This window comes from Haliotis cracherodii, unplaced genomic scaffold, assembly GCF_022045235.1.
Source record: "Haliotis cracherodii isolate W230 unplaced genomic scaffold, xgHalCrac1.p SCAF_1, whole genome shotgun sequence".
Classification (NCBI taxonomy): Eukaryota; Metazoa; Mollusca; class Gastropoda; order Lepetellida; family Haliotidae; genus Haliotis; species Haliotis cracherodii.
Genome location: NW_027266264.1, coordinates 107,051 through 132,243, shown reverse-complemented (window position 1 = coordinate 132,243; position 25,193 = coordinate 107,051). Strand labels below are relative to the sequence as shown.

The window sequence follows — 25,193 nt, the reverse complement described above, 5'->3', positions numbered from 1 at the left end:
ACTATACAGGTGATGTGTCAGATAAACGTCACTATACAGGTGATGCCTCAGTTCATGTCACTATACAGGTGATGTCTCAGTTTATGTCACTATACAGGTGATGTCTCAGTTCATGTCACTATACAGGTGATGTGTCAGATAAACGTCACTATACAGGTGATGTGTCAGATAAACGTCACTATACAGGTGATGCCTCAGTTCATGTCACTATACAGGTGATGTCTCAGTTCATGTCACTATACAGGTAATGTCTCAGTTCATGTCACTATACAGGTGATATGTCAGATAAACGTCACTATACAGGTGATGTGTCAGATAAACGCCACTATACAGGTGATGCCTCAGTTCATGTCACTAAACAGGTGATGTGTCAGATAAACGCCACTATACAGGTGATGTGTCAGATAAACGTCACTATACAGGTGATGCCTCAGTTCATGTCACTAAACAGGTGATGTCTCAGTTCATGTCACTATAGAGGTGATGTGTCAATTAATGTCACTATACAGGTGATGTGTCAGTTCATGTCACTATACAGGTGATGTGTCAGATAAACGTCACTATACAGGTGATGTGTCAGATAAACGTCACTATACAGGTGATGCCTCAGTTCATGTCACTAAACAGGTGATGTGTCAGATAAACGTCACTATACAGGTGATGTGTCAGATAAACGTCACTATACAGGTGATGCCTCAGTTCATGTCACTATACAGGTGATGTGTCAGATAAACTTCACTATACAGGTGATGCCTCAGTTCATGTCACTATACAGGTGATGTCTCAGTTTATGTCACTATACAGGTGATGTCTCAGTTCATGTCACTATACAGGTGATGTGTCAGATAAACGTCACTATACAGGTGATGTGTCAGATAAACGTCACTATACAGGTGATGCCTCAGTTCATGTCACTATACAGGTGATGTCTCAGTTTATGTCACTATACAGGTGATGTCTCAGTTCATGTCACTATACAGGTGATGTGTCAGATAAACGTCACTATACAGGTGATGTGTCAGATAAACGTCACTATACAGGTGATGCCTCAGTTCATGTCACTATACAGGTGATGTCTCAGTTCATGTCACTATACAGGTAATGTCTCAGTTCATGTCACTATACAGGTGATATGTCAGATAAACGTCACTATACAGGTGATGTGTCAGATAAACGCCACTATACAGGTGATGCCTCAGTTCATGTCACTAAACAGGTGATGTGTCAGATAAACGCCACTATACAGGTGATGTGTCAGATAAACGTCACTATACAGGTGATGCCTCAGTTCATGTCACTAAACAGGTGATGTCTCAGTTCATGTCACTATAGAGGTGATGTGTCAATTAATGTCACTATACAGGTGATGTGTCAGTTCATGTCACTATACAGGTGATGTCTCAGTTCAAGTCACTCAACAGGTGATGTCTCAATTCATGTCACTATACAGGTGATGTCTCAGTTAATGTCACAATGTACAGGTGATGTCTCAGTTCATGTCACTATACAGGTGATGTCTCAGTTCATGTCACTATACAGGTGATGTGTCAGATAAACGTCACTATACAGGTGATGTCTCAGTTCATGTCACTATACAGGTGATGTCTCAGTTCATGTCACTATACAGGTGATGTGTCAGATAAACGTCACTATACAGGTGATGTGTCAGATAAACGTCACTATACAGGTGATGTCTCAGTTCATGTCACTATACAGGTGATGTCTCAGTTCATGTCACTATACAGGTGATGTGTCAGATAAACGTCACTATACAGGTGATGTCTCAGTTCATGTCACTATACAGGTGATGTGTCAGTTCATGTCACTTAACAGGTGATGTCTCAGTTCATGTACACTATACAGGTGATGTGTCAATTCATGTCACCAAACAGGTGATGTCTCAATTCATGTCACTATACAGGTGATGTGTCAATTCATGTCACTATACAGGTGATGTCTCAGTTAAAGTCACTATAGAGGTGATGTCTCAATTCATGTCACTATACAGGTGATACCTAAGTATACCTAAGTGATGTCTCAGAATATGTCAACAATAATAATTTACTTTCACATGAAAGTCAAGAGTCCTTGTAATTGTAGAGTTGACTATGCAGGGATACTAGGTCTAAATACTATTTCTGAACATCCCAAGGACCCCAGAAAATTGTGAAGTTTGATGCTAAACTTGCAAACACAGCAGCTATCCCACCGCCAATTTCTTAAAGGTTCTAAAGTCTTGAAATACCATATATGTTCTGGCATTGAAGGATCAAAAACATTTTGACAGTAACCTCAAAAATTACCTTGACATTCAGTAGACATGTCATTCTCATTTCTAATGTTACAATGATACATACAAAGATCAAACAACAGAAATCATTGTGTACTATTGTGTATACTACCTCCATGACATCAGCAAGTAAGTACCTCCCACCTCCCCAAAACTTACTATTGTTTGATAATTCCTCCAAATACCCTACTTTTAGTACATCATAGCCAGAATTCCTCAGAGGGACCAGTGGGATCTGGCATCTAACTAGTAGTTAACCCCTCTGCACAAACTGACGGTTGAAACTCCTGTTTCTTCCAAGTAAATCGTTTCACAACAATGCCAGACTCAGGTAAGTTAATGCTATTTTAGGATTTACAAACATCAATATGAATGAAATTTGTAAAAGTTGCGTTTTCTATAATACACTGTGCACTTATAATATAAACGTATCATACCATCACTGTAATTTGTTATAATAAAAGTTGCCTATCGGGTCGCATTTGAATATGTCTCGAAAACAAAGTAAACAGATTGTTTTCTGAAATGTGCTATATTTGTAATAATGCAGAGGGTTAAGACATACTTTGACTTTGGCTTGTTGTCCGTCTGTCTGTCTAGGGATTGACTGGGATCAGCCGGCTTCAGTGAAGCTATCTGAAAGAGAACAATATCAGTCTGTTACTGACATCAGTATTGTCACCGAACAGACAATGCATTAGTGACAGCCAAGAGAAAGTTTTGTGGTAATGGCCAGTGTTTGAAATATTTTTAAAAACCCAGAAGATGGTCGGGCAGGTGTACCCATAAGCGTTGCCTGTCCATGTTTGAAGTTACCTCCCCGCATTCACACATTTTAAATATTGAAAAATCGCAAAATATAAGCGACAAATCACGTCTTGATTCAATGGAAATAATGCAAACAACTTGATAATCTACAAGGAGTTACAGTAAAACTGAATTCATAAGTAGTCTCAAAGTTATGTGCCAGACATTCGGGCAGGAGGAGGAACATTAAAGTTACCTGCCATGGGCAGACTGGCAGGCAGTCTTTTCATTGTAGCACTGACAATGAAGGCTTCAAGTTTCTAGACTGAAGCACTGTCCATGAAGGCTACAAGTACTTACATTGTAGTACTGTCCATGAAGGCTTCAAATTTCTAGACTGAAGCACTGTCCATGAAGGCTACAAGTATCTAGACTGTAGTACTGTCAGTGAAGGCTACAAGTACTTACATTGTAGTACTGTCCATGAAGGCTTCAAATTTCTAGACTGAAGCACTGTCCATGAAGGCTACAAGTATCTAGACTGTAGCACTGTCCATGAAGGCTACAAGTTTCTAGACTGTAGCATTGTCCATGAAGGCTACAAGTTTCTAGACTGTAGCACTGTCAGTGAAGGCTACAAGTTTCTAGACTGTAGCTCTGTCAGTGAAGGCTACAAGTACTTACATTGTAGCACTGTCCATGAAGGCTACAAGTTTCTAGACTGTCTGTCCATGAAGGCTAAAAGTGTCTAGACTGTAGCACTGTCCATGAAGGCTGCAAGTTTATAGACTGTAGCACTATCAGTGAAGGCTACAAGTTTCTAGACTGTCTGTCCATGAAGGCTACAAGTTTCTAGACTGTGGTATTGTCCATGAAAGCTACAAGTTCATAGACTGTAGCTCTGTCAGTGAAGGCTACAAGTTTCTAGACTGTAGCACTATCAGTGAAGGCTACAAGTTTCTAGACTTTCTGTCCATGAAGGCTACAAGTTTCTAGACTGTGGTATTGTCCATGAAAGCTACAAGTTCATAGACTGTAGCTCTGTCAGTTAAGGCTACAAGTTCATAGACTGTAGCACTATCCATGAAGGCTTCAAGTTTATAGACTGTAGCACTATCCATGAAAGCTACAAGTTTATAGACTGTAGCTCTGTCAGTGAAGGCTACAAGTACTTACATTGTAGCACTGTCCATGAAGGCTACAAGTTTCTAGACTGTCTGTCCATGAAGGCTACAAGTTTCTAGACTGTAGCACTGTCCATGAAGGCTACAAGTTTCTAGACTGTCTGTCCATGAAGGCTACAAGTTTCTAGACTGTAGCTCTGTCAGTGAAGGCTACAAGTACTTACATTGTAGTACTGTCCATGAAGGCTACACGTTTCTAGACTGTAGCACTGTCAGTGAAGGCTACAAGTTTCTAGACTGTAGCTCTGTCAGTGAAGGCTACAAGTACTTACATTGTAGTACTGTCCATGAAGGCTACAAGTTTCTCGACTGTAACACTGTCCATGAAGGCTACAAGTTTCTAGACTGTAGCTCTGTCAGTGAAGGCTACAAGTACTTACATTGTAGTACTGTCCATGAAGGCTACAAGTTTCTAGACTGTAGCTCTGTCAATGAAGGCTACACATACTTATAGTGTAGCACTATCCATGAAGGCTACAAGTTTTTAGACTGTAGCACTATCCATGAAGGCTACAAGTTTATAGACAGTAGCTCTGTCAGTGAAGGCTACAAGTACTTACATTGTAGTACTGTCCATGAAGGCTACAAGTTTCTAGACTGTAGCTCTGTCGATGAAGGCTACACATACTTATAGTGTAGCACTATCCATGAAGGCTACAAGTTTCTAGACTGTCTGTCCATGAAGGCTACAAGTTTCTTGACTGTAGCACTGTCCATGAAGGCTACAAGTTTCTAGACTGTAGCACTATCCATGAAGGCTACAAGTTTATAGACTGTAGCTCTGTCAGTGAAGGCTACAAGTACTTACATTGTAGCACTGTCCATGAAGGCTACAAGTTTCTAGACTGTCTGTCCATGAAGGCTACAAGTTTCTTGACTGTAGCACTGTCCATGAAGGCTACAAGTTTCTAGATTGTATGACCAACTGACCAACCTGTGTAACATCTGTGTTTCCGTAGTCATCAAATGTGATGGTGCAAGTTCCATCCTCTAGGATCTCATCAATCAAGGCCTCATAGTACCTGGCAGAAAAATAGGTTCACAAGTCAAAAACATTTTAAAGCTTTAAAGCCAGTCAGTAAATAGTGTCTAACACTACATAGGAAGACGACCATTTTCAGAGGAACATAGAAATTTCAGCGATGTCTGAGGAGATGATGTTAAAAATGGCAAGAAAACATCAGTGCAACGGTTTCTGAGGAGATGATGTTTACAAGGCAAGAATACATTAGTGAGGCACTTTCTGAGGAGATGAAGTTTACTAGGCAAGAATACATCAGTGAGGCGGTTTCTGAGGAGATGATGTTTACAATGTAAAGAATACATCAGTGAGGCGGTTTCTGAGGAGATGATGTTTACTAGGCAAGAATACATTTGAGAGGCGGTTTCTGAGGTAATGTTTACAAGGCAAGAATACATTTGTGAAGCGGTTTCAGAGGAGATGATGTTTACAATGGAAAGAATACATTAGTGAGGTGGTTTCTGAGGAGATGATAATGACAAGGCAAGAATACATTTGTGAGGCGCTTTCTGAGGAGATGAAGTTTACAAAGCAAGAATACATCAGTGAGGCGGTTTCTGAGGAGATGATGTTTACTAGGCAAGAATACATTAGTGAGGTGGTTTTCTGAGGAGATGATGTTTACTAGGCAAGAATACATCAGTGAGGCGGTTTCTGAGGAGATGTTGTTTACTAGGCAAGAATACATTTGTGAGGGGCTTTCTGAGGAGATGAAGTTTACAAAGCAAGAATACATCAGTGAGGCGGTTTCTGAGGAGATGATGTTTACTAGGCAAGAATACATTAGTGAGGTGGTTTTCTGAGGAGATGATGTTTACTAGGCAAGAATACATCAGTGAGGCGGTTTCTGAGGAGATGATGTTTACTAGGCAAGAATACATTAGTGAGGTGGTTTCTGAGGAGATGATGTTTACAAAGCAAGAATACATTTGTGAAGCGGTTTCAGAGGAGATGATGTTTACAATGGAAAGAATACATTAGTGAGGCGGTTTCTGAGGAGATGATGTTTACAATGGCAAGAAGACATTCGTGAGGTGGTTTCTGAGGAGACTATGTTTACAAAGCAAGAATACATTAGTGAGACGTTTCTGAGGAGATGATGTTTACAATGGCAAGAATACATTAGTGAGGTGGTTTCTGAGGAGATTAGTAGAATCTAAACCTTTTTTACATTTGTATACCTATCCTACATTACTCCTTAATGCAGTCACTGCTTACCTTATGACAACTAGAAAGACAGCGCAGCTGCTATGATCCTGGGTGAAGAGGTAAAGAAGGTAAAGAGCTGTCGTTGACAAAGAAGATTGTCTAATACTCTTCCACTGGCAGAAATTGAGTGACCTGCTGGGTTACAAACAGAGGGCCAAAACTTTGCATGCCTTTGACATCCTCAAGAGCCACAACTCGAAGATAATGAATAACAAAAACTGTGTCGAACCGCCAGAAATATCCTTCCATGATTGTTTAAATGGAACAATTGCAGTATAGAGCCATGGTAAAGGATAACACCCTGAGATTGTGAGGGTAATTCGCTCTCGGCAGATTCCGTTTGGCGATCTTGTAAGCCTGAAGGATGACTGGGCGTAACCATAGGGATATGGTGTTTGTGACTAACTTGGGTCGTGGATGTAGTAAACACGGGTATATATAACTACTTCCTCAAACCACCCCTCGCCTTGGAGTAGCGAATGAAAACTCAAACTGTTCACAAAGACCCTAAAGAGATTCACCTCCCACAATAGTCGATATTGGTGGGATGGTGAAGTAACAATCGGGTTTCCCTGGTAGTTGATTTTAGCAATAAAATCCCAGCAAAACCCGAGATGTACCGCTCCCTGCATCCCCTGCTCAAAGCAGACCCGGGTGGTGTCGATCGCATGTAGTTTGCTCACCCATGCCGCCATGGCTAATGCCAAGAGAAACCATTGTTTCCTTGGTGAGGTCATAAAATGATGATGCATAGAGGGCCTCGAAGGAGGCCCTCGGAAATCTCAAAGTACCACGTTCAAGTCCCAAGCAGGTGGGCCTGAATGAGCCTCAAGCCTGAATGAGCGTAATAGGGCCTGTAGTTCTGTGACCTTAATCACCTTGAGATTTTCCGGAACAGCCAACTCTGAGTTAAGTGCAACCAATTACGTAGTAATGGTGCTACTTTCCAAGCGTCTTTGGGTACGCAAATGTAGGAGGTATTCTGCTAGGGATTGTTGTGACGCAATCGTAGGGTTTTGATTCTTTTGCCTTGCAAAAAGTCTCAACTTGTCATCGTATAGTCCTCTGGAAGACGTATGATGAACTAAAGCTATAGCTTTGCTGCCCATGCCGAAATAGCCCTTCAAACTTAAGCGCCCTTAAAAGACGAACCATGCGTGCAGACGTTGGATGAGGCAATTTGCTGTGAGGGTGGATGATTAGGTTGGACCACTGTGGGAGAGGCAGTGAATCATCTGCTGGATTTTTTTTAGCTCGATGAACCACCCTCTCGCCGGCCACCAGGGCGCGACCAAGGAGAGCAAGATACCTGTCTCCTTGATACCCTGTATCACCTTGGGAAGTAAAACTGGTGCTATAAGCCCTTCCCAAGGGATGCTGAACGCACCCACCGCCCAATTCTGCGGATCCCTTAACGGAGTGACAAATGTCATGCTTGGCCTAGGCAAGTAGCAAACAAGTCGATGTTCGGTTGCCTGAACTTCTGAAGCAGTAACTGGAATGCTTCTGTGTGAAGTTTCCACTCAGTGGGGGCCACCCTGTGTGGACGCGATAAAGCATCAGCCAGAATGTGCTGAACTATGAACTGTAGTTGCAGCCTATCCACTAGATGGAAAAATCTGAATGTCTGTTGAAGTAGAGAGTGGTAGTGCGTGGTTCCCTGATTGCGCAGGCACCACACCACAGTGCTGTTGTCTGTGGATATTGCGATTTGGGCTGACTGTAGTTGATTCTGCCAATGTGATATGGCCAGAATTTAATGCTTCCAACTCCCAAGTTGTTTATGTGCCACTTTCGCTGAGCGCCAGACCATAGCCCTGAGGTTGTCTTGCAAGTGAGCACCCCACTCCTGAAGGAAGGCGTCCATGAACAGGTGTATATTCGGGGATAACCCGAATAAAGAGACTCCTCCTAAGACATTCAACTCCACCAACTGAGGTAAGAGTGATGGCCTTGAGTGGATCCTGAGGGTTCAGGAAATGATGAATTGGTCACAGTTGTAAGCTGCCTATGCTAGTTAAATCCTGTGCCGAGGTGAGTAACCCTAGCAACACTTGCCCTTGGCGAAGCTTGCGTGGTTGGTGTAGAGCAGATGACAACAGGCGTAGAAACTTGTGCCATCTGCCCCTCTGTACTGATAGGAGATCCTGGTCTGTCTGGAACAGGCCTCCTGTGAACTGAAGCCGATAGGACGGAGGAGTAGCCGTCTGCCAGATGAAGTCCCCATGGTGTACTAACGTTGGCTTATGTTGATGACACAGTAGAGCGTCCTCTTTCATCAGGTGTAGATACGCAGTTATTGGCTTCATTACTCCTGTAAATACACTACCCATTGGTAGTGAACCCCCATTGAACTGGACCTGAGGAGTCTGCAGTTGGGATGGATACTTGAGACTGATCAAGGATCGGATGCATTGATGTTGATTCTGAGCAGTCTCAATGGGGTGATGCGACAATAATGTAGACGCTTCAGATAACGTTCTTGAACACGGAGAGATTGTGGATCATTCGCATTTTGTCTAGGTTCTTCATGGGTACCAGGCAGATGTGAGGATAAAACCTCGGTGTTAAGACTGGATTATGAGCCAACTCTACAGCTTTTCTTACCAACAGTAGGATTTTCCAAGTCGAACTGTGGTCAATGGTGGGGTTACCACTATGTGTAGATGGAAACCATGATGTAGTACATAATCTTCATTGAGACTTGCCTCAGCCATGCCCTTTCCCATGAAGGGAAACTGGTCTTCCTTGAGAGACGCACGTCTAGGCTTATAATTGCCTGACCTGCCAGCCCACTGGGACAGACTAAAAGAGATGTCCACTGGAGTCTTGATGTCATTTCAAGCATTTTGGGAACTTGGCATGCGTGTCTACGATCTGTTGAACAGGGGAGTAGATGACCAAGGTTGACGTAGCAGCATGCCCTTGAGTCCCAGTTGGAAAAACTCTAAAGTCTGTGTGTGACGGTAATCTCCGCCAGGGTGGCCTCAAGATGAATTTTTCTGTGGTCAATCTGATGCTGTAGGAAAATCACCAAAGTTTGGAAGTGATCTAATCAGATAGGGTTATCTTCTGATAGATCCTGATCCACCACAAGCGCTGACGATGTTGGTGGCTTAAATGACAGAGCAAATGTAAGTTTGGAGAAGTCTTCCTCCAATGACCTTGTGGTGTCCTTCTTATTACCCCGTTTCCAGGGGAGGGCACCACCGACACGAGATGGTCTGCTACCCAATCGGGTACTTGCGCTAAGCTGGCGATCTGCTCCTGTGCGTAGTGCCTCCTCTATCAGTAGGCTTTGATGACCTGCCTGGAAAAGGAGCCATGTGCCAATTGTTTGTCGATTGACGCCGCACTCAGAAATATTACAGCTATATGGCAGCGGTTGGTAAGTAATCGAGTCTGGACCAGACAATCCAGTGATTGACAACATGAGCATCGATCCACGCAATTGGGATCGATGACCTATTCTACCCCGGATCTTCACGGGCCTACTGTCCCAGAAAGCACATTGCTGTACCAGAAAGCACATTAGGCATTTGGTATATGTTAGGCGCAGGTGTAGGCGCTTCCATTTGTGCAAAAGTTGTTGGAACATCGCTAAGCTGATCATGTGCCGTTAAGGGTATGCCCGTGGGCATACCTTCAGATGTGAGCCATAAGAAACCCTCGTCAAGGTTCTGATGAAACCGCACTGCAGACAAGAGATGACCGGAACATCAGCGACCATTTCTGTCGAAGGAAACAAGAGTCGATGTAAAAGAAGGAACCTGAAACAGGTTACAGAAATAGAATGAGTCGGGGAAGCCAAAAACTAGAACTGACTTAAGAGCGAATGTGGAACGCAGTAGAGCCCTCTAATGTGGGGTGATAAACACCAGAGAGGTCAACGGGCCCCGCTCAAGGTAACGGAGAATCAGTGGCGTCGGGTGTTGGTGACCTGTTGGGCTACCACCAGGGGACCAGATCGATGTTTGGGGTGTCGAACATTTGACAAAGGATGGTGAAGATCTCTGGGTGGAGCTTCCATTCGGTCAGAGACACCTTGTCCGGCCTGCACAGATCGTCTCCCAGAACATTCTTGCAACCTGGAATGTGTTGAACGAGGAATTGCAGGTCTAATCGGTCTACCAGGTCAAAGAATCGGAAGGTCTGGTTGAGCAGGGCCTGAGAGTGGAGAGTACCCTGATTCCTCAGACACCACACCATGGTGATGTTGTCTGTGGGGATGGTCAACTGGGCGTGACGCAGAATGCTCTGCCAGTGGGAGACAGCCAGGATGAGAGCTTCGAGTTCGAGGTTGTTGCTGTGCCAGTGGAGTCGATCTCCGGACCACAGCCCTGCAACCGTTTGAGTCCCCAAGTGAGCACCCCAACCCTGTTTGGATGCGCTGACGAACAGGTGGAGGGTGGGCTGTAGCCCGATCAAGGAGACACTGCCACAGACGTTTGATTCTGCCGTCAACCATCGGAGGAAGGGGTGTAGGTGAACCGGGAGGATGATCGCGCATTCCGGATCCTGCTGCCGAATGAAGGGAGTGAGAAACCGTTGAATGGGACGGAGTTGGAGATGACCCTTGGCAGTAAGGTCTTGAGCCGATGTGATGAGGCACAGGAGAATCCGCCATTGGCGGAGAGTTCGAGCCTGCTGGAGGGCAGGGTAGAGGTGAGCGAGGATTTTCAACCACCTGTCCTTGGGGACTTGATGGAGGTCCTGATCCGTTAGAAACAGGCCCCCGATGAACTGCAGACGGAACGATGGGGTCAGCTCCGACCTCGTCCGATTGATGATCCATCCCAACTGACTGAAGAGCCGCAGGGTAAAATCCCTGTGGCGAAGCAGTAATTTCGAGTCCCCGTTGTTGAGGAGACAGTCGTCGATGCATGGATCGAAGTTGATCTTCCTCAGGTGTAGATTGGCTGCAACAGGCTCGGTGATCCGTGTGAAAAGCCACGGGGCCGGGGCCGTGGTCGGTGCCCAGGACGGCTGGGGTTGGGAGGTCCCAGACGTTGAGGTCCAGCGGGTCAACACTTGGAGTTCGAACCGACACCCCTGCCGGAGCGACGATCACATCAGGGCAGGTTGGTGCCACGGGATTAACCCTGCACTGCCCTGTAACACGGGGTTGTACAGTCTGGGCAGCAGGGGTGGGGGTGCCGTCCAGATTTATCCCTGTGGCAGTCAGTGCAGCGAGGCATACTGGAATTTAAGCAAAGGCATAATGATGTGCAAACACACAACATGAAGCATAATGTAACTCAAAATAACTTTTTCTGTTACAAAAGTTTATAAGAGCAAACAATTACACTGTACACACGCCAATTACAAACATTTTAATTTAGTGTAAAACCCCAAGCAAAGAGCGAATTCAAATCGCAAAACACGAAAATATGTGGACACGTGGTGAATCGCAAAATAGCGGGCAACAAATACTAAAATGGGGGGAAACAACAATACACTCGTAGAATACCGTGACGAGAGCCACCAAACGAGCGAGAACGTTACCAATTATCAATAGGATGAAAACAAAGGTAACAAACCATATACATTCAAAACAGCAGACTTTTGTCGTAGTAAACAACACAAGTAAGGATCATAGAAAGCTTTTAATATATTTCCACGAGGGGTACAGATACGTCCATTCCGTGTGGCTGACAAAGCAGTTATGTGTTTTGACTTGACGTCAGGACTTCCAGGTCACATGCCGACTGTGTGGGAGGGGGCACTGCTTCCTGGACAGATGGAAACAACTTTCTTCAGCAGCTGGATCTCACACAGTTCGTCTCTCTGTCATAGACAGCAGTAAATGCAATAAGGAGTAATGCAGGATAAGTTAAAAAATTGACAACATTGGCAGGCAAACGATTGTAACACAATTCAAAATGTCGGCGAACAACAAATATGTGGCAAGAAAAAAGGCAGAGTCTTTTTACGCCTCATTAATTCACATAAAACAACACAGCATGTTTAAAGTAATATGAAAAGAATACATCACCCATCGCAGATCGATTTTAGGATTGTAGACGAAAACTGAAGGCCTAAATTAATCCAAAAGGAGAGCTCTACTGGGACACGTCCTTGCTGACATGCGACAAGCAGTGACGTGAAGAAGATGACCTTAGGTGTCATCAACGTCACAGGACAGTGGCGAGGGTCAGTAAAAGGGACTTCAGAACAACAACTTTATTTCTTCTACCAGGAACATCGCTGATGCGCTGTCCTTCTTTGTTGTCGTAAGGTAAGCATTGAATGCATTAAGGAGTAATGCAGGATAATTAAAAAATTGATGTTTACAATGGCAAGAATAGACTCGTGAGGCGGTTTCTCCTGAAAGTAGAGTGTTTGTGTACTTACATGCCATCCTGAGAGTAGAGTGCTGAGCACTTGTCCCCCACACTCCAGCTGTGCTCTGACACAAAAGCTTCGCCTTCACCGACGCCGTCATGGTCGCCTTCATCCCCTTCAGCTGTAGCTGTTAATTTGCCAACTATCAGCTCTGTGGTCAGGTCAATCACTTCCTGCAGAGGACACACAAAAACATTTCAGTGAAGGCTTCATACTTCAACCTTATCTGTTGTATGAGCATCAATTTATCATCAGTCAACTTTTTATAAACATCAGTTATCACACATGTACATAACATTCCTACTTCACATTTCTGTACATCATTTGCTTGATAATGGTGTTTGTACCGACACCGAAACATCGCATTCATTGGAATAAAGAAGTCGTATATCAGAAGAACTAACTCCCTTGTTTATTTTCGTTCAGAAATTAATTCTGTGGGTATTCAAAGTTCTGATGATTGAATGTAGGCCTACTATATTATGAGGATGAAATACATTTTACGTCGAGGGCTTTTAAAGCTTTCATCCTTTTATTGTATCTTCAATATCTCTAAAAGTGAAAGTAGGTGATTAAACCCCCTTAATTTGTCACATTCCATTAAAGCATGTCCTTTTTTATTAACTGGTTTATGGATCTGCTGACCATAAGTTCAGGAAAGTAGAAAAAACAACAACATTCAACTGAGTGTTTATTTATTACCGCTGAGTTTGAAAACCTAATTTAGCAATAAAATAATATATATCACAAATTGATATTAAACTTACAACGACAGTATGTTTCAAGAACTGTCCAGGATCTTGGCCATCATGACATGGAATTATCATCAGTATTTTTTAAAACCTACCAACCATATATCTACACACACACACATAATATCTGTAAGTGCTTTTTTCCACCGACATCAAGTTTTGAGAGAAAAAATCTGTAAACCAACATATAAAACAAAAATTAACTGCTTTCAGGAAACTGAATAATTTCTCACATACCTGACATTTTTTCATAAACCAAGGGAAATATATTGTGGCCTTACAGTCAGAAACTAGAAACCTTGAACATTTTCCCACAGCAAGAAACAACAAACCTTGAACATTCTCTTACGGAAAGAAACAACAACCCCTGAACATTCTCTTACAACCAGAAACAACAAACCTTGAACATTCTCTTACAACCAGAAACAACAAACCTTGAACATTCTCTTACAACCAAAAATGAGAAACCTTGAACATGCTCTTACTACCAAAAATGAGAAACCTTGAACATTTTCTTACAGCAAGAAACAAGAAACCTTGAACATTCTCTTACAACCAGAAACAACAAACCTTGAACATTCTCTTACAACCAGAAACAACAAACCTTGAACATTCTCTTACAACCAAAAATGAGAAACCTTGAACATGCTCTTACTACCAAAAATGAGAAACCTTGAACATTTTCTTACAGCAAGAAACAACAAACCTTGAACATTCTCTTACAACCAGAAACAACAAACCTTGAACATTCTCTTACGGAAAGAAACAACAACCCCTGAACATTCTCTTACAACCAGAAACAACAAACCTTGAACATTCTCTTACAACCAAAAATGAGAAACCTTGAACATGCTCTTACTACCAAAAATGAGAAACCTTGAACATTTTCTTACGGCAAGAAACAAGAAACCTTGAACATTCTCTTACAACCAGAAACAACAAACCTTGAACATTCTCTTACGGCAAGAAACAACAACCCTTGAACATTCTCTTACAACCAGAAACAACAAACCTTGAACATTCTCTTACAACCATAAACGAGAAACCTTGAACATGCTCTTACTACCAGAAACAACAACCCTTGAACATTCTCTTACAACCAGAAACAACAAACCTTGAACATTCTCTTTCAACCAAAAACGAGAAACCTTGAACATTCTCTTTCAACCAGAAACAACAAACCTCGAACATTCTCTTACAACCAAAAACGAGAAACCTTGAACATTCTCTTACAACCAGAAACAACAAACCTTGAACATTCTCTTACAACCAAAAATGAGAAACTTTGAACATGCTCTTACTACCAGAAACAAGAAACCTTGAACATTTTCTTAAGGCAAGAAACAACAAACCTTGAACATTCTCTAACGGCAAGAAACAAGAACCTTGAACATGCTCTTACTACCAGAAACAACAAACCTTGAACATGCTCTTACGATCAGAAACAACAAACCTTGAACATTCCCTTACAGACAGTAGATTTTGTTTTTATCTCGATCTCTGACCTTGGTGATCTGACTATTGAAAATAGACCTTTCAGGAGGGTTTATCTGATAGAATATCAACATCAGCTGGACTAGAATGTCCACCACTCTCTCAGTATTCTGTTTAATTCACCCCATCCCATCCTCTCCCTGCCTGTCTGAAAGTGTCTCATTGAGACAGTACTCCTCCTACCCTACCCTCTACCACCATACCCTCTCCCACTCTACTCTCTCCCACCCTACTCTCTCCCAACCTACTCTCTCCCATCCCACCCTCTCCCTACCTGTCTGTGAAGTGTCTCATTGACACAGTACTCCTAGCACCCTACCCTCTCCCACCCTACCCTCTCCAACCCTACTCTCTCCCACCCTACTCTCTTCAATCCCACCCTCTCCCTGCCTGTCTGTGAAGTGTCTCATTGAGACAGTACTCCTCCCACCCTACCCTCTCCCACCCTACCCTCTCCCATCCCACCCACTCCCTGCCTGTCTCTGAAGTGTCTCGATGAGACAGTGCTCCTACCACCCTACCTTCTCCCTCCCCACTCTCTCCCAACCCACCCTCTCCCACCTACCCTCTCCCACCTACCCTCTCCCACCCTACTCTCTCTCATCCCACCCTCTCCCTGGCTGTCTCTGAAGTGTTTCATTGAGAGAGTACTCCTCCCACCCTACCCTCTACCACCTCTCTCTCTCTCCCACCCTACCCTCTTTCTCCCACACTACCCTCTTTCTCCCACACTACCCTCTCCCACCCTACCCTCTACCACCCTACCCTCTCCCACCCTACACTCCCTGCCTTTAAAGTGTCTCATTGAGACAGTACTCCTCCCACCCTGCCCTCTACCCTTTCCCATCCCGCTCTCTCCCACCCTACCCTCTCCCACCCTACCCTCTATCACCCTACCCTCTACCACCCGATTGAAAATCGAAAATGGTTGCCATGCTTCAGCAAAGTCATTGGAAACAGGATCCTTGGCCAATAACGCAGCATATTTCAGAATCCATTGTCCAGAAATGCTTACTTGCCAATACGGTATTCACAGCCAGCACTGCCTCAACATCTGAGTGATGCCAGAGCAAACTGCTCTGTAGAATCGGACACAGATTCTAGATTCAAGTGATTGTGACAGTGATTCCGACTCTGCATCTGATCGGTATGACACCGAGTAGGATGATGAACTGTGCACTAAAGTAAGGTTAGAAAAGCATTACTGGACAATGGATTCTGAAATATGCTGCGTTATTGGCCAAGGATCCTGTGACTTTGCTGAAGCATTACAATTCTTCATGCAGCCAACCATTTTCGATTTTCAAGGCCAAGGTAACCCTTTTTACTTTTAAAAGTTGCTTGGTTGAATTTGTCATGTCAGAAAACATATTATTAGACACTAAAATCATGACTATCAGACAATGTTAACTGTGTTTGTGAATTTCACCGACTGCCAAAAGTGCGTTGACCTTTCAACGTTTTTGGCCATAGCTACCCCAATTAAGGTTGGAAGTATAACAAACTATTTATTTCTAGGTTTCTTATGACTGGACGAGTAATTTGATATGCATATCGGCACAATTTTGAATTTTGACCCCTGTGTGACCTTTTTGACCCTTCCCCAAAATGCCCAGGATTTTCAACCGGGCAGCCCAAATCAAAATTGTTCAGTATACATCAGGAAACTCAAAAACACTTTCAAACCTTTGTTTCCATGATTTGGTCACGGGACCTACAGGTTGGTCTTCTAGTAATTGTGACAGTACTCCTCTCACCCAAACCTATCCCTGCCTGTGATGTGTTCCCATTGAGACAGTACTCCTCCCACCCCAACCTCTCCCTGCCTGTGAAGTGTCCCCATTGTCACAGTACTCCTCCCACCCCACCCTCTCCCTGCCTGTGAAGTGTTCCCACCTTGACAGTACTCCCCACACCCCAACCTCTCCCTGCCTGTGAAGTGTCCCCATTGTCACAGTACTCCTCCCACCCCACTCTCTCCCTGCCTGTGAAGTGTCCCCACCTTGACAGTACTGCTCCCACCCCAACCTCTCCCACCCTACCCTCTCCCTGCCTGCCTGTGAAGTGTCTCAGTGAGACAGTACTCCTCCCACCCTACCCTCTACCCTCTCCCTGCCTGTAAAGTGTCTCACAGAGGCAGTACTCCTCCAACCCTACCCTCTTCCAACCCTACCCTCTCCCAACTTACCCTCTCCCTGCCTGTGAAGTGTCCCCATTGTGACAGTACTTCTCCCACCCCACCCTCTCCTTGCCTGTTTAGTATCCCCATTGTGACAGTACTTCTCCCACCCCGCTCTCTCCCTTCCTGCCTGTGAAGTGTCACCATTGTGATAGTACTCCCACAACCCCACCCTCTCCCTGCCTGTGAAGTGTCCCCATTGTGACAGTACTCCTCCTCTCCCACCCTGTCCCTGCCTGTGAAGTATCCCCATTGTGACAGTACTCCTCCCACCCCACCCTCCCCCTGCCTGTGAAGTGTCCCCATTGTGACAGTACTTCTCCCAAACCGCTCTCTCCCTTCCTGCCTGTGAAGTGTCTCCATTGTGACAGTACTTCTCCCACCCCACCCTCTCCCTGCCTGTGAAGCTCTCCCTGTCTATGAAGTGTCCCTATTGTGACAGTACTCCTCCCACCCCACCGTCTCCTTGCCTGTGAAGTATCCGCATTGTGACAGTACTCCTCCCACCCCACCCTCCCCCTGCCTGTGAAGTGTCCCCATTGTGACAGTACTCCTCACAACCCACCCTCTCCCTGCCTGTGAAGGGGCTCCACTGAGATAGTACTCCTGTCACCCAGCCTCTCCCTGCCTGCCTGTGAAGTGGCCCCATTGAGTCAGTACTCCTGTCACCCAGCCTCTCCCTGCCTGCCTGTGAAGTGTCCAATAGAGTCAGTACTCCTCCAACACATCACCCAGCTCCCCAACCAGTTGGACGAGAAGTGTCCACCACTCTTCCAGTACTTACTCTCATGTCATTGAGCGGCTCAGCTGTAACAAAGATGCTGTTCCTCATCTAGACTCTAGAAATACAAAGTCTCACAAACATTAGGCTAATTTGTTTCACATCTCAAATAGAGATATTCATACATTAGAAATACCAGTCAGACCGAATGTTTTCAACCAGTTTCATCCCTTCTCTGTAAAGTGTAGAGAAAAGGTTGAATGTATACTGTACTTCCTGTGCTCCTGATCCATGAATATCTCTTAAACTGAAAGGAAAAAGCTGCAAGGTTTCTGTAGCTCCATTTCCTATAAATCTGGTTCCTACCTAAAGCCCCTGTTACACTATCAAAAACTTTGTTTTCTTTGACCAAGTTTTCTTGGTCCAAGTTGGGCTGTTTACACGCATCAAAGTTTTTGACAGGACGTCAAAGATTTGGCGGGAATTATCTTGCCAAGATGGATGCTACTGATAAAGAATGTTTTGCTGTTGTGATATGCAATTTGTGTATTGCCATGTTGAGAATTTAGCATTGGGGTAGGCAAAGGCATATTTCCAACTCTTAAATCTATGCAGTTCTGGTTGATAAGGGGTACATGTGGCTTGCGTTGGCTAAATTAAATCAACGTCATCAAACCTTGATCAAAGAATGACGAGAAATAGGATCAGTTTCTATTCCATGAAGGTCTGTCCAAAAATTTGTTAAAGTTACACTATCAAAAACTAGGTCAAATGGACTTTGATCAAGTTTTTTATAAAAAAAAATTTGATAGTGTAACGGGGGCTTAATCCTCCAGGTGTAGTGAATCAATGCTGTTTTTTGCAGTAGTCAGCAGTATTTCACCTTTATCATGGCTGCTTCAACCCTGGACAAAGAGACACCAACCCCTTTTGAAATAATCATCTTCAGTGAAAAAGATTCAAGATAATGGTTTTAGAATGGTCTACGATCATCACCTTTGAGAAACACTGATGCAGGTTTTTCGCTTGACATTTTCGTGAGGCCTCAATTGAAATACTGTAAACAGCTTTATTTCTGCGCCGTTAAAATATTGCGAATACCACACCAAAGACAATACTGCTACGAGATATTTTTTGCGAGTTGCCGTGTTGAGATGACCCCTCGATTACCAAACAATAGACAGCTTCTCTCTGAAGCTAGTTAATCTGAGTTGGCCGGAAAGTTGACCGGAAGGGTGAGGTGAAATGGGGTTTAACGTCGCGTCCAAGATTATTGCACTTATATAGCGATGTGCATGCACATGTATGTGTGTGTGGCTGCTTGTACTAGTCCGGACTGATGCCGATTTATAGTGCTAGCACATTGAGATACCATGCCGCAGTTTAGCATGAATACCCCACTCAGACACAGTATACTGTCTCCGAGCCGACCAGTCCTTGTTTTAGCCCCTTAATGCCGAGCGCCAGACAGGGTAACAACAAGTACCATTTTTTAACGTCTTTTGGTATGACGCGGCTGGGGGGCGAACCCAAGACCTTCCACTCTCCGGGTGGACGCTCTACCATTAGACCACAGAGGCTTTGACCGGAAGGGATTGCGACCAATTATCAAATATGATAATTGACTCAACTCAGTGTCATGACTGTGAGTTTGAACACTGACGCAATCAAGCAAGGTTGGAAGAAGGCAGGATTACTGAGAGGTAACAGTGACACTAATTGGTCTGTTTACACTGTCATGTGTTATGTTTTGTGTGACCATTCTGCATTCATTTGTGTTTTTAACTTGAGTAACTTGTGGTTCTGGTTGATGATTTCAACATTTGATGACGTGTTGCAATGAATTAAGTATGTATGTATTATTTATACTTATTTTTGCGTTTTTAATTTTTGCGATTGAGTCTCGTTCGCAAAACTCCCAATAATAAAACGGTCGCTAAAAATTCCCCGTTTACAGTAATTGAAACGTGATCAAAGCTCCATTCATTCATAAATTCATCATGTGACACTAATGAACTGTTTTTCAAAAAGACAACATGGTGTTTCCAGTTTCGAAGTAATATTGGTGTACAATTACTCCCCTGTTTTCTCCTGCCAAACTGACCTGAATGTGTCATAAAACAAAACAGCCAATCAGCGACCTTGTGTCACTGAGTAATGGAGTAATATTTTAACATTATGTGAATTGAAATCATGGCTCTCACTGGTCAGCATAGTCTCTTATTGAATGCTTTATGGCACTGGTGCATTAACAATTTGCTCTCTATTATATTTTATGCATGTAAATGATTCATGAAAAAATGACAAAAGTCTGCATTTAGCAGTGGATAAGCATAATACTGTAACATTTGGCACAAATTTCTAAATATTACTCTACCATCATAAAATCTGGAATCCCTGTGGGACAGCAGAGGCCCTAACAAAGGGGAAACATGACTGAAGCCACCAGGTTGTACATTCTTATTTTCTAATTTTACAACCTCAACCTTAAGAAAACCATCAGACACCCGAAAACCCTTGTCCCTGAATCCCCATGTAGTGAGTGAGTGGGTTGGTGCGCACATGCATGCGTGCGTGCGTGCGTGAAAGAGTGAGTGAGTGAGTGTGAGTGAGTGAGCAGCAATAATCCAGTTATATCATCACTGATAAGTCGCTGACAGGCCCTATTCTACCCTGGGTCACCACAGCCATGGGTAGGTCACTGATAGGCCCTATTCTACCCTGGGTCACCACAGCCATGGAGAGGTCACTGACAGGCCCTATTCTATCCTGGGTCACCACAGCCATGGAGAGGTCACTGACAGGCCATACTATACCCTGGGTCACCACAGCCATGGGGGTGTCACTGACAGGCCCTATTCTACCCTGGGTCACCACAGCCATGGGGAGGTCACTGACAGGCCCTATTATACCCTTGGTCACCACAGCCATGGGGAGGTCACTGACAGGCCCTATTCTACCCTGGGTCACCACAGCCATGGAGAGGTCACTGACAGGCCCTATTCTACCCTGGGTCACCACAGCCATGGAGAGGTCACTGACAGGCCCTATTCTACCCTGGGTCACCACAGCCATGGGGAGGTCACTGACAGGCCCTATTCTACCCTGGGTCACCACAGCCATGGAGAGGTCACTGACAGGCCCTATTCTACCCTGGGTCACCACAGCCATGGAGAGGTCACTGACATGCCATACTATACCCTGGGTCACCACAGCCATGGAGAGGTCACTGACAGGCCCTATTCTACCCTGGGTCACCACAGCCATGGGGAGGTCACTGACAGGCCCTATTCTACCCTGGGTCACCACAGCCATGGGGAGGTCACTGACAGGCCCTATTCTACCCTGGGTCACCACGGCCATGGAGAGGTCACTGACAGGACATACAATACCCTGGGTCACCGCAGCCATGGGGGTGTCACTGACAGGCCCTATTCTACCCTGGGTCACCACAGCCATGGAGAGGTCACTGACAGGCCATATTATACCCTGGGTCACCACAGCCATGGGGAGGTCACTGATAGGCCCTACTCTACCCTGGGTCACCACAGCCATGGAGAGGTCACTGACAGGCCCTATTCTATCCTGGGTCACCACAGCCATGGAGAGGTCACTGACAGGACATACTATACCCTGGGTCACCGCAGCCATGGGGGTGTCACTGACAGGCCCTATTCTACCCTGGGTCACCACAGCCATGGGGAGGTCACTGACAGGCCCTATTCTACCCTGGGTCACCACAGCCATGGAGAGGTCACTGACAGGCCCTATTCTACCCTGGGTCACCACAGCCATGGGGAGGTCACTGACAGGCCCTATTCTACCCTGGGTCACCACAGCCATGGATAGGTCACTGACAGGCCCTATTCTACCCTGGGTCACCACAGCCATGGAGAGGTCACTGACAGGCCATACTATACCCTGGGTCACCACAGCCATGGAGAGGTCACTGACAGGCCCTATTCTACCCTGGGTCACCACAGCCATGGGGAGGTCACTGACAGGCCATACTATACCCTGGGTCACCACAGCCATGGGGAGGTCACTGACAGGCCATACTATACCCTGGGTCACCACAGCCATGGAGAGGTCACTGACAGGCCATACTATACCCTGGGTCACCACAGCCATGGGGGTGTCACTGACAGGCCCTATTCTACCCTGGGTCACCACAGCCATGGAGAGGTTACTGACAGGCCATACTATACCCTGGGTCACCACAGCCATGTGGAGGTCACTGACAGGCCCTATTCTACCCTGGGTCACCACAGACATGGGGAGGTCACTGACAGGCCATACTATACCCTGGGTCACCACAGCCATGGGGAGGTCACTGACAGGCCCTATTCTACCCTGGGTCACTACCAGTAGGATCAAGGGTATCGATCATTTATTGTCTAGGTTCTAGCTATTCTTAACCTTGAGTCTGACAGTACTACCAATGAAATCTGTCTATGAGTAAAATTACATTGCTAATCAGTGCTGGGAAACCAATTTTTTGTTATTGAAGTTGATAGCTGCGGTTATCGACAAACTTTGACTTTTGTGGGGATTTAAGGCACCTAAATTTTCTTGTACCACTCTCAGTGACAGTCAATCAGTCACAGTCAACTTTGTAAATTAATGAATATTATGATGGTCGGTCTGTCGGTAAAGTTTGTACAGTCAGGACAGTCGGTCAACCACAATATGTTGTTGTAGTCAAGTTGTCAATTTGGAATTGGTCAGCCAAACTGTTTGAATGATGATTTGGAATAAGGTGAAATTTGTAACATTGGTCCGTCTGTCTGAGGTCACTCGGAATTATGACTTTGTTTGGGACAGGTGTTTTACAGCTGTGGTTGTTGAATAAATGACTGTGTATAGAAATATTGCCTTAAATTCATAAACAGATGGGAACTGGAGAAAAAAGCAGCTTGGTAATTAGAGAAAACCACAACTGCTTTAGAGAAAACATCCAATGGGGTTAGTGAAAATGGTCAGCATGAATGGAGAAAACGTCCAATGGGGTCAGTGAAAATGGTCAGCATGAATGGAGAAAACGTCCAATGGGGTTAGTAGGGCTGCAACGATACCGGAAGGTCACGATACGATACGCATCTCGATATTCTTGTCACGATACGATACGTATCTCGATACGCAATGATAAATAAAACAAGACTTAAAGCATGTCAAGATTGAACCTTTCATGATTTTGGAACAGTCAAACTTATTTTATAATAACAAGACTACTGAAGTTGGAACTTTCTCTAACTTTCCTTAAAAACAATTCAAAGTTCAAACACCAAAAAATAATTAATGTACTCCACCGGTGATACAACTTCAAAGAATTTTATCAGGAATAATATATTCCAATATCGTGTTACCTTAGTTGCAGCTTTTACTATATATATATATATATATTTCAAATTATAAGAACCACAAGTGTAGCATTTTGGTACTGGTGATTGCTGTTGCAGGATATTTTTACGTATGGAACAATTTGATCAGTCACCCTAGGGACTTCCCGTGCTACATGTATTTCGATTGCGAAAACGTTATGTTGACATATATTCGCCAAATTGCCACACACATGACTTTTAAGGAGTCAAAGTATGGCATTTTTAATATATGTATCCATTCTCTAGCAACTAAAGTTCGTTTCAATACGTCAAAAGCGGTAATCTGACCGTGGTTGCAGTATCTCTTCACACACGATTTCACATAACTTAATGATAACAATATTAAATGAAATTTTGAATAAAATTAATAAAATATATTACAAACACAAGTCCAGATATATAATGAACACGTTTTAATAACAAGATAGTATAGTAATGGTATTTAATTGCTTACTTCAGTTCGGATTTGCTGACAGGTATTTCCGGTGTTATGTGCTTGCGGGGATCAGCTGATAATGTTTTTTGAGATGGGGAAAAACATGTTGGTGTAAAACCTGAGCTTATTAAAAATGTAAGTACGTTTTGGGGAGCCATGCGTTACCGCGCGTTATAACCAAGTTAGCGGTTTATTGAAAGGCACAATAGCGAGGAAACGCTTTACTTGAGATTTGCGTTCCGTATCGTGGCGTATCGATAAATGGGCCCACGTGTATCGTATATCGTATCGTGGGTCAAGTATCGCGATGCATCGGAATATCGGTGTATCGTTTCACCCTTAGGGCTTAGTGAAAATGGTCAGCATGAATGGAGAAAACGGCCTCTTTATTTATGATGTTTCAATAGTGGAGCACTTTGATAAACTAATCCTTCGTTTTTTATGTTGAGATTAGATTTCCATGTTTTAATTGTAGAAGCCAGTTAGAAGACTAAAGTTAGATGAAACTTGTTGCATATATTTAAAACCCCACAGCGAAATGGTTTCTGAAAAACTTCAACTGTATCTTGAATGAAAAAATCTCATTTCAGTGTTTTGTTGTTGGAGCCAGTTAGCTACAATCATGAAGGTAAATATAGGCAGATAACATGAGTCTGAATGATCTCTCATCATCATGAGGCCTACGTGCTTGGACTGCAAGAAGGCTGTGAAATGCTGGCAACCTGCTGTATCTTGTGTCGGCTAACACACAGCATGTGTTTAACTGACAGAAATCTACAACTTGTGAACAATGTAAGTCATATCTTAAGACTATTTTGTTACTTCCATTTCTATCACAAATACATAAATTCTCTTCTTTGTCTGGTCTGTAGCAGCATCACCAATTGGTTTAGAAAACAGACATAGAAACATAAGCCAATCACAGACCTCGTAACAATATTTTGTCAATGTCACTTCCAGAAATGCTAGCAGAAGATGCCAAACGTTTGAATGAGAAGAATATGATAAAACACCAAACATAAGAAGTGACAATAATTTAGAAGGATGTAGTTTACCAATTAACATGTTCAGGAAGCTGTTTATGTATTTATTTGGAAGAAATCGCATTACATTAGTGGATTTCAACAATGACACTATTTCTGAATGAACTACACATTTTTTCATGACGAAAGCACCAGTAGATCACAGGACACTTTAAGCCGATCACTGGAGCTGACTGTAACTGTTTGCTTCTAAAATGATACAAATAAGTAATGTTACTGTAATACAGCCGATCTAAACACACAAGCCCTGTATATAATAATATGTAATGATATCTCAAGCTGTTATAAAATTCAATATGAATCTGGGAATGTGAGCGAAAACCGAAGGACTTGATTGTTTATAACCGAACCTAACCTACATGATTCTTCTGGCTGAAATGTGATGAATGTG

The 25,193-nt window shown here is 43.9% G+C and overlaps 1 protein-coding gene across 1 annotated transcript in view; it reads right to left on the bottom strand.

Annotated features, from left to right (window-relative positions):
• The window catches only part of LOC139470922 (survival of motor neuron-related-splicing factor 30-like), a 54,792-nt gene that overhangs the window by 4,187 nt on the left and 25,412 nt on the right, over positions 1-25,193 (bottom strand). Inside the window, exons 3-5 of the mRNA XM_071253250.1 lie at positions 12,806-12,969; positions 5,156-5,243; positions 2,856-2,926 (exon numbers count right to left, since the gene is read on the bottom strand). Coding sequence (XP_071109351.1) covers positions 2,856-2,926; positions 5,156-5,243; positions 12,806-12,969 — 323 coding nt within the window. The remainder of the gene's footprint in view (positions 1-2,855; positions 2,927-5,155; positions 5,244-12,805; positions 12,970-25,193) is intronic.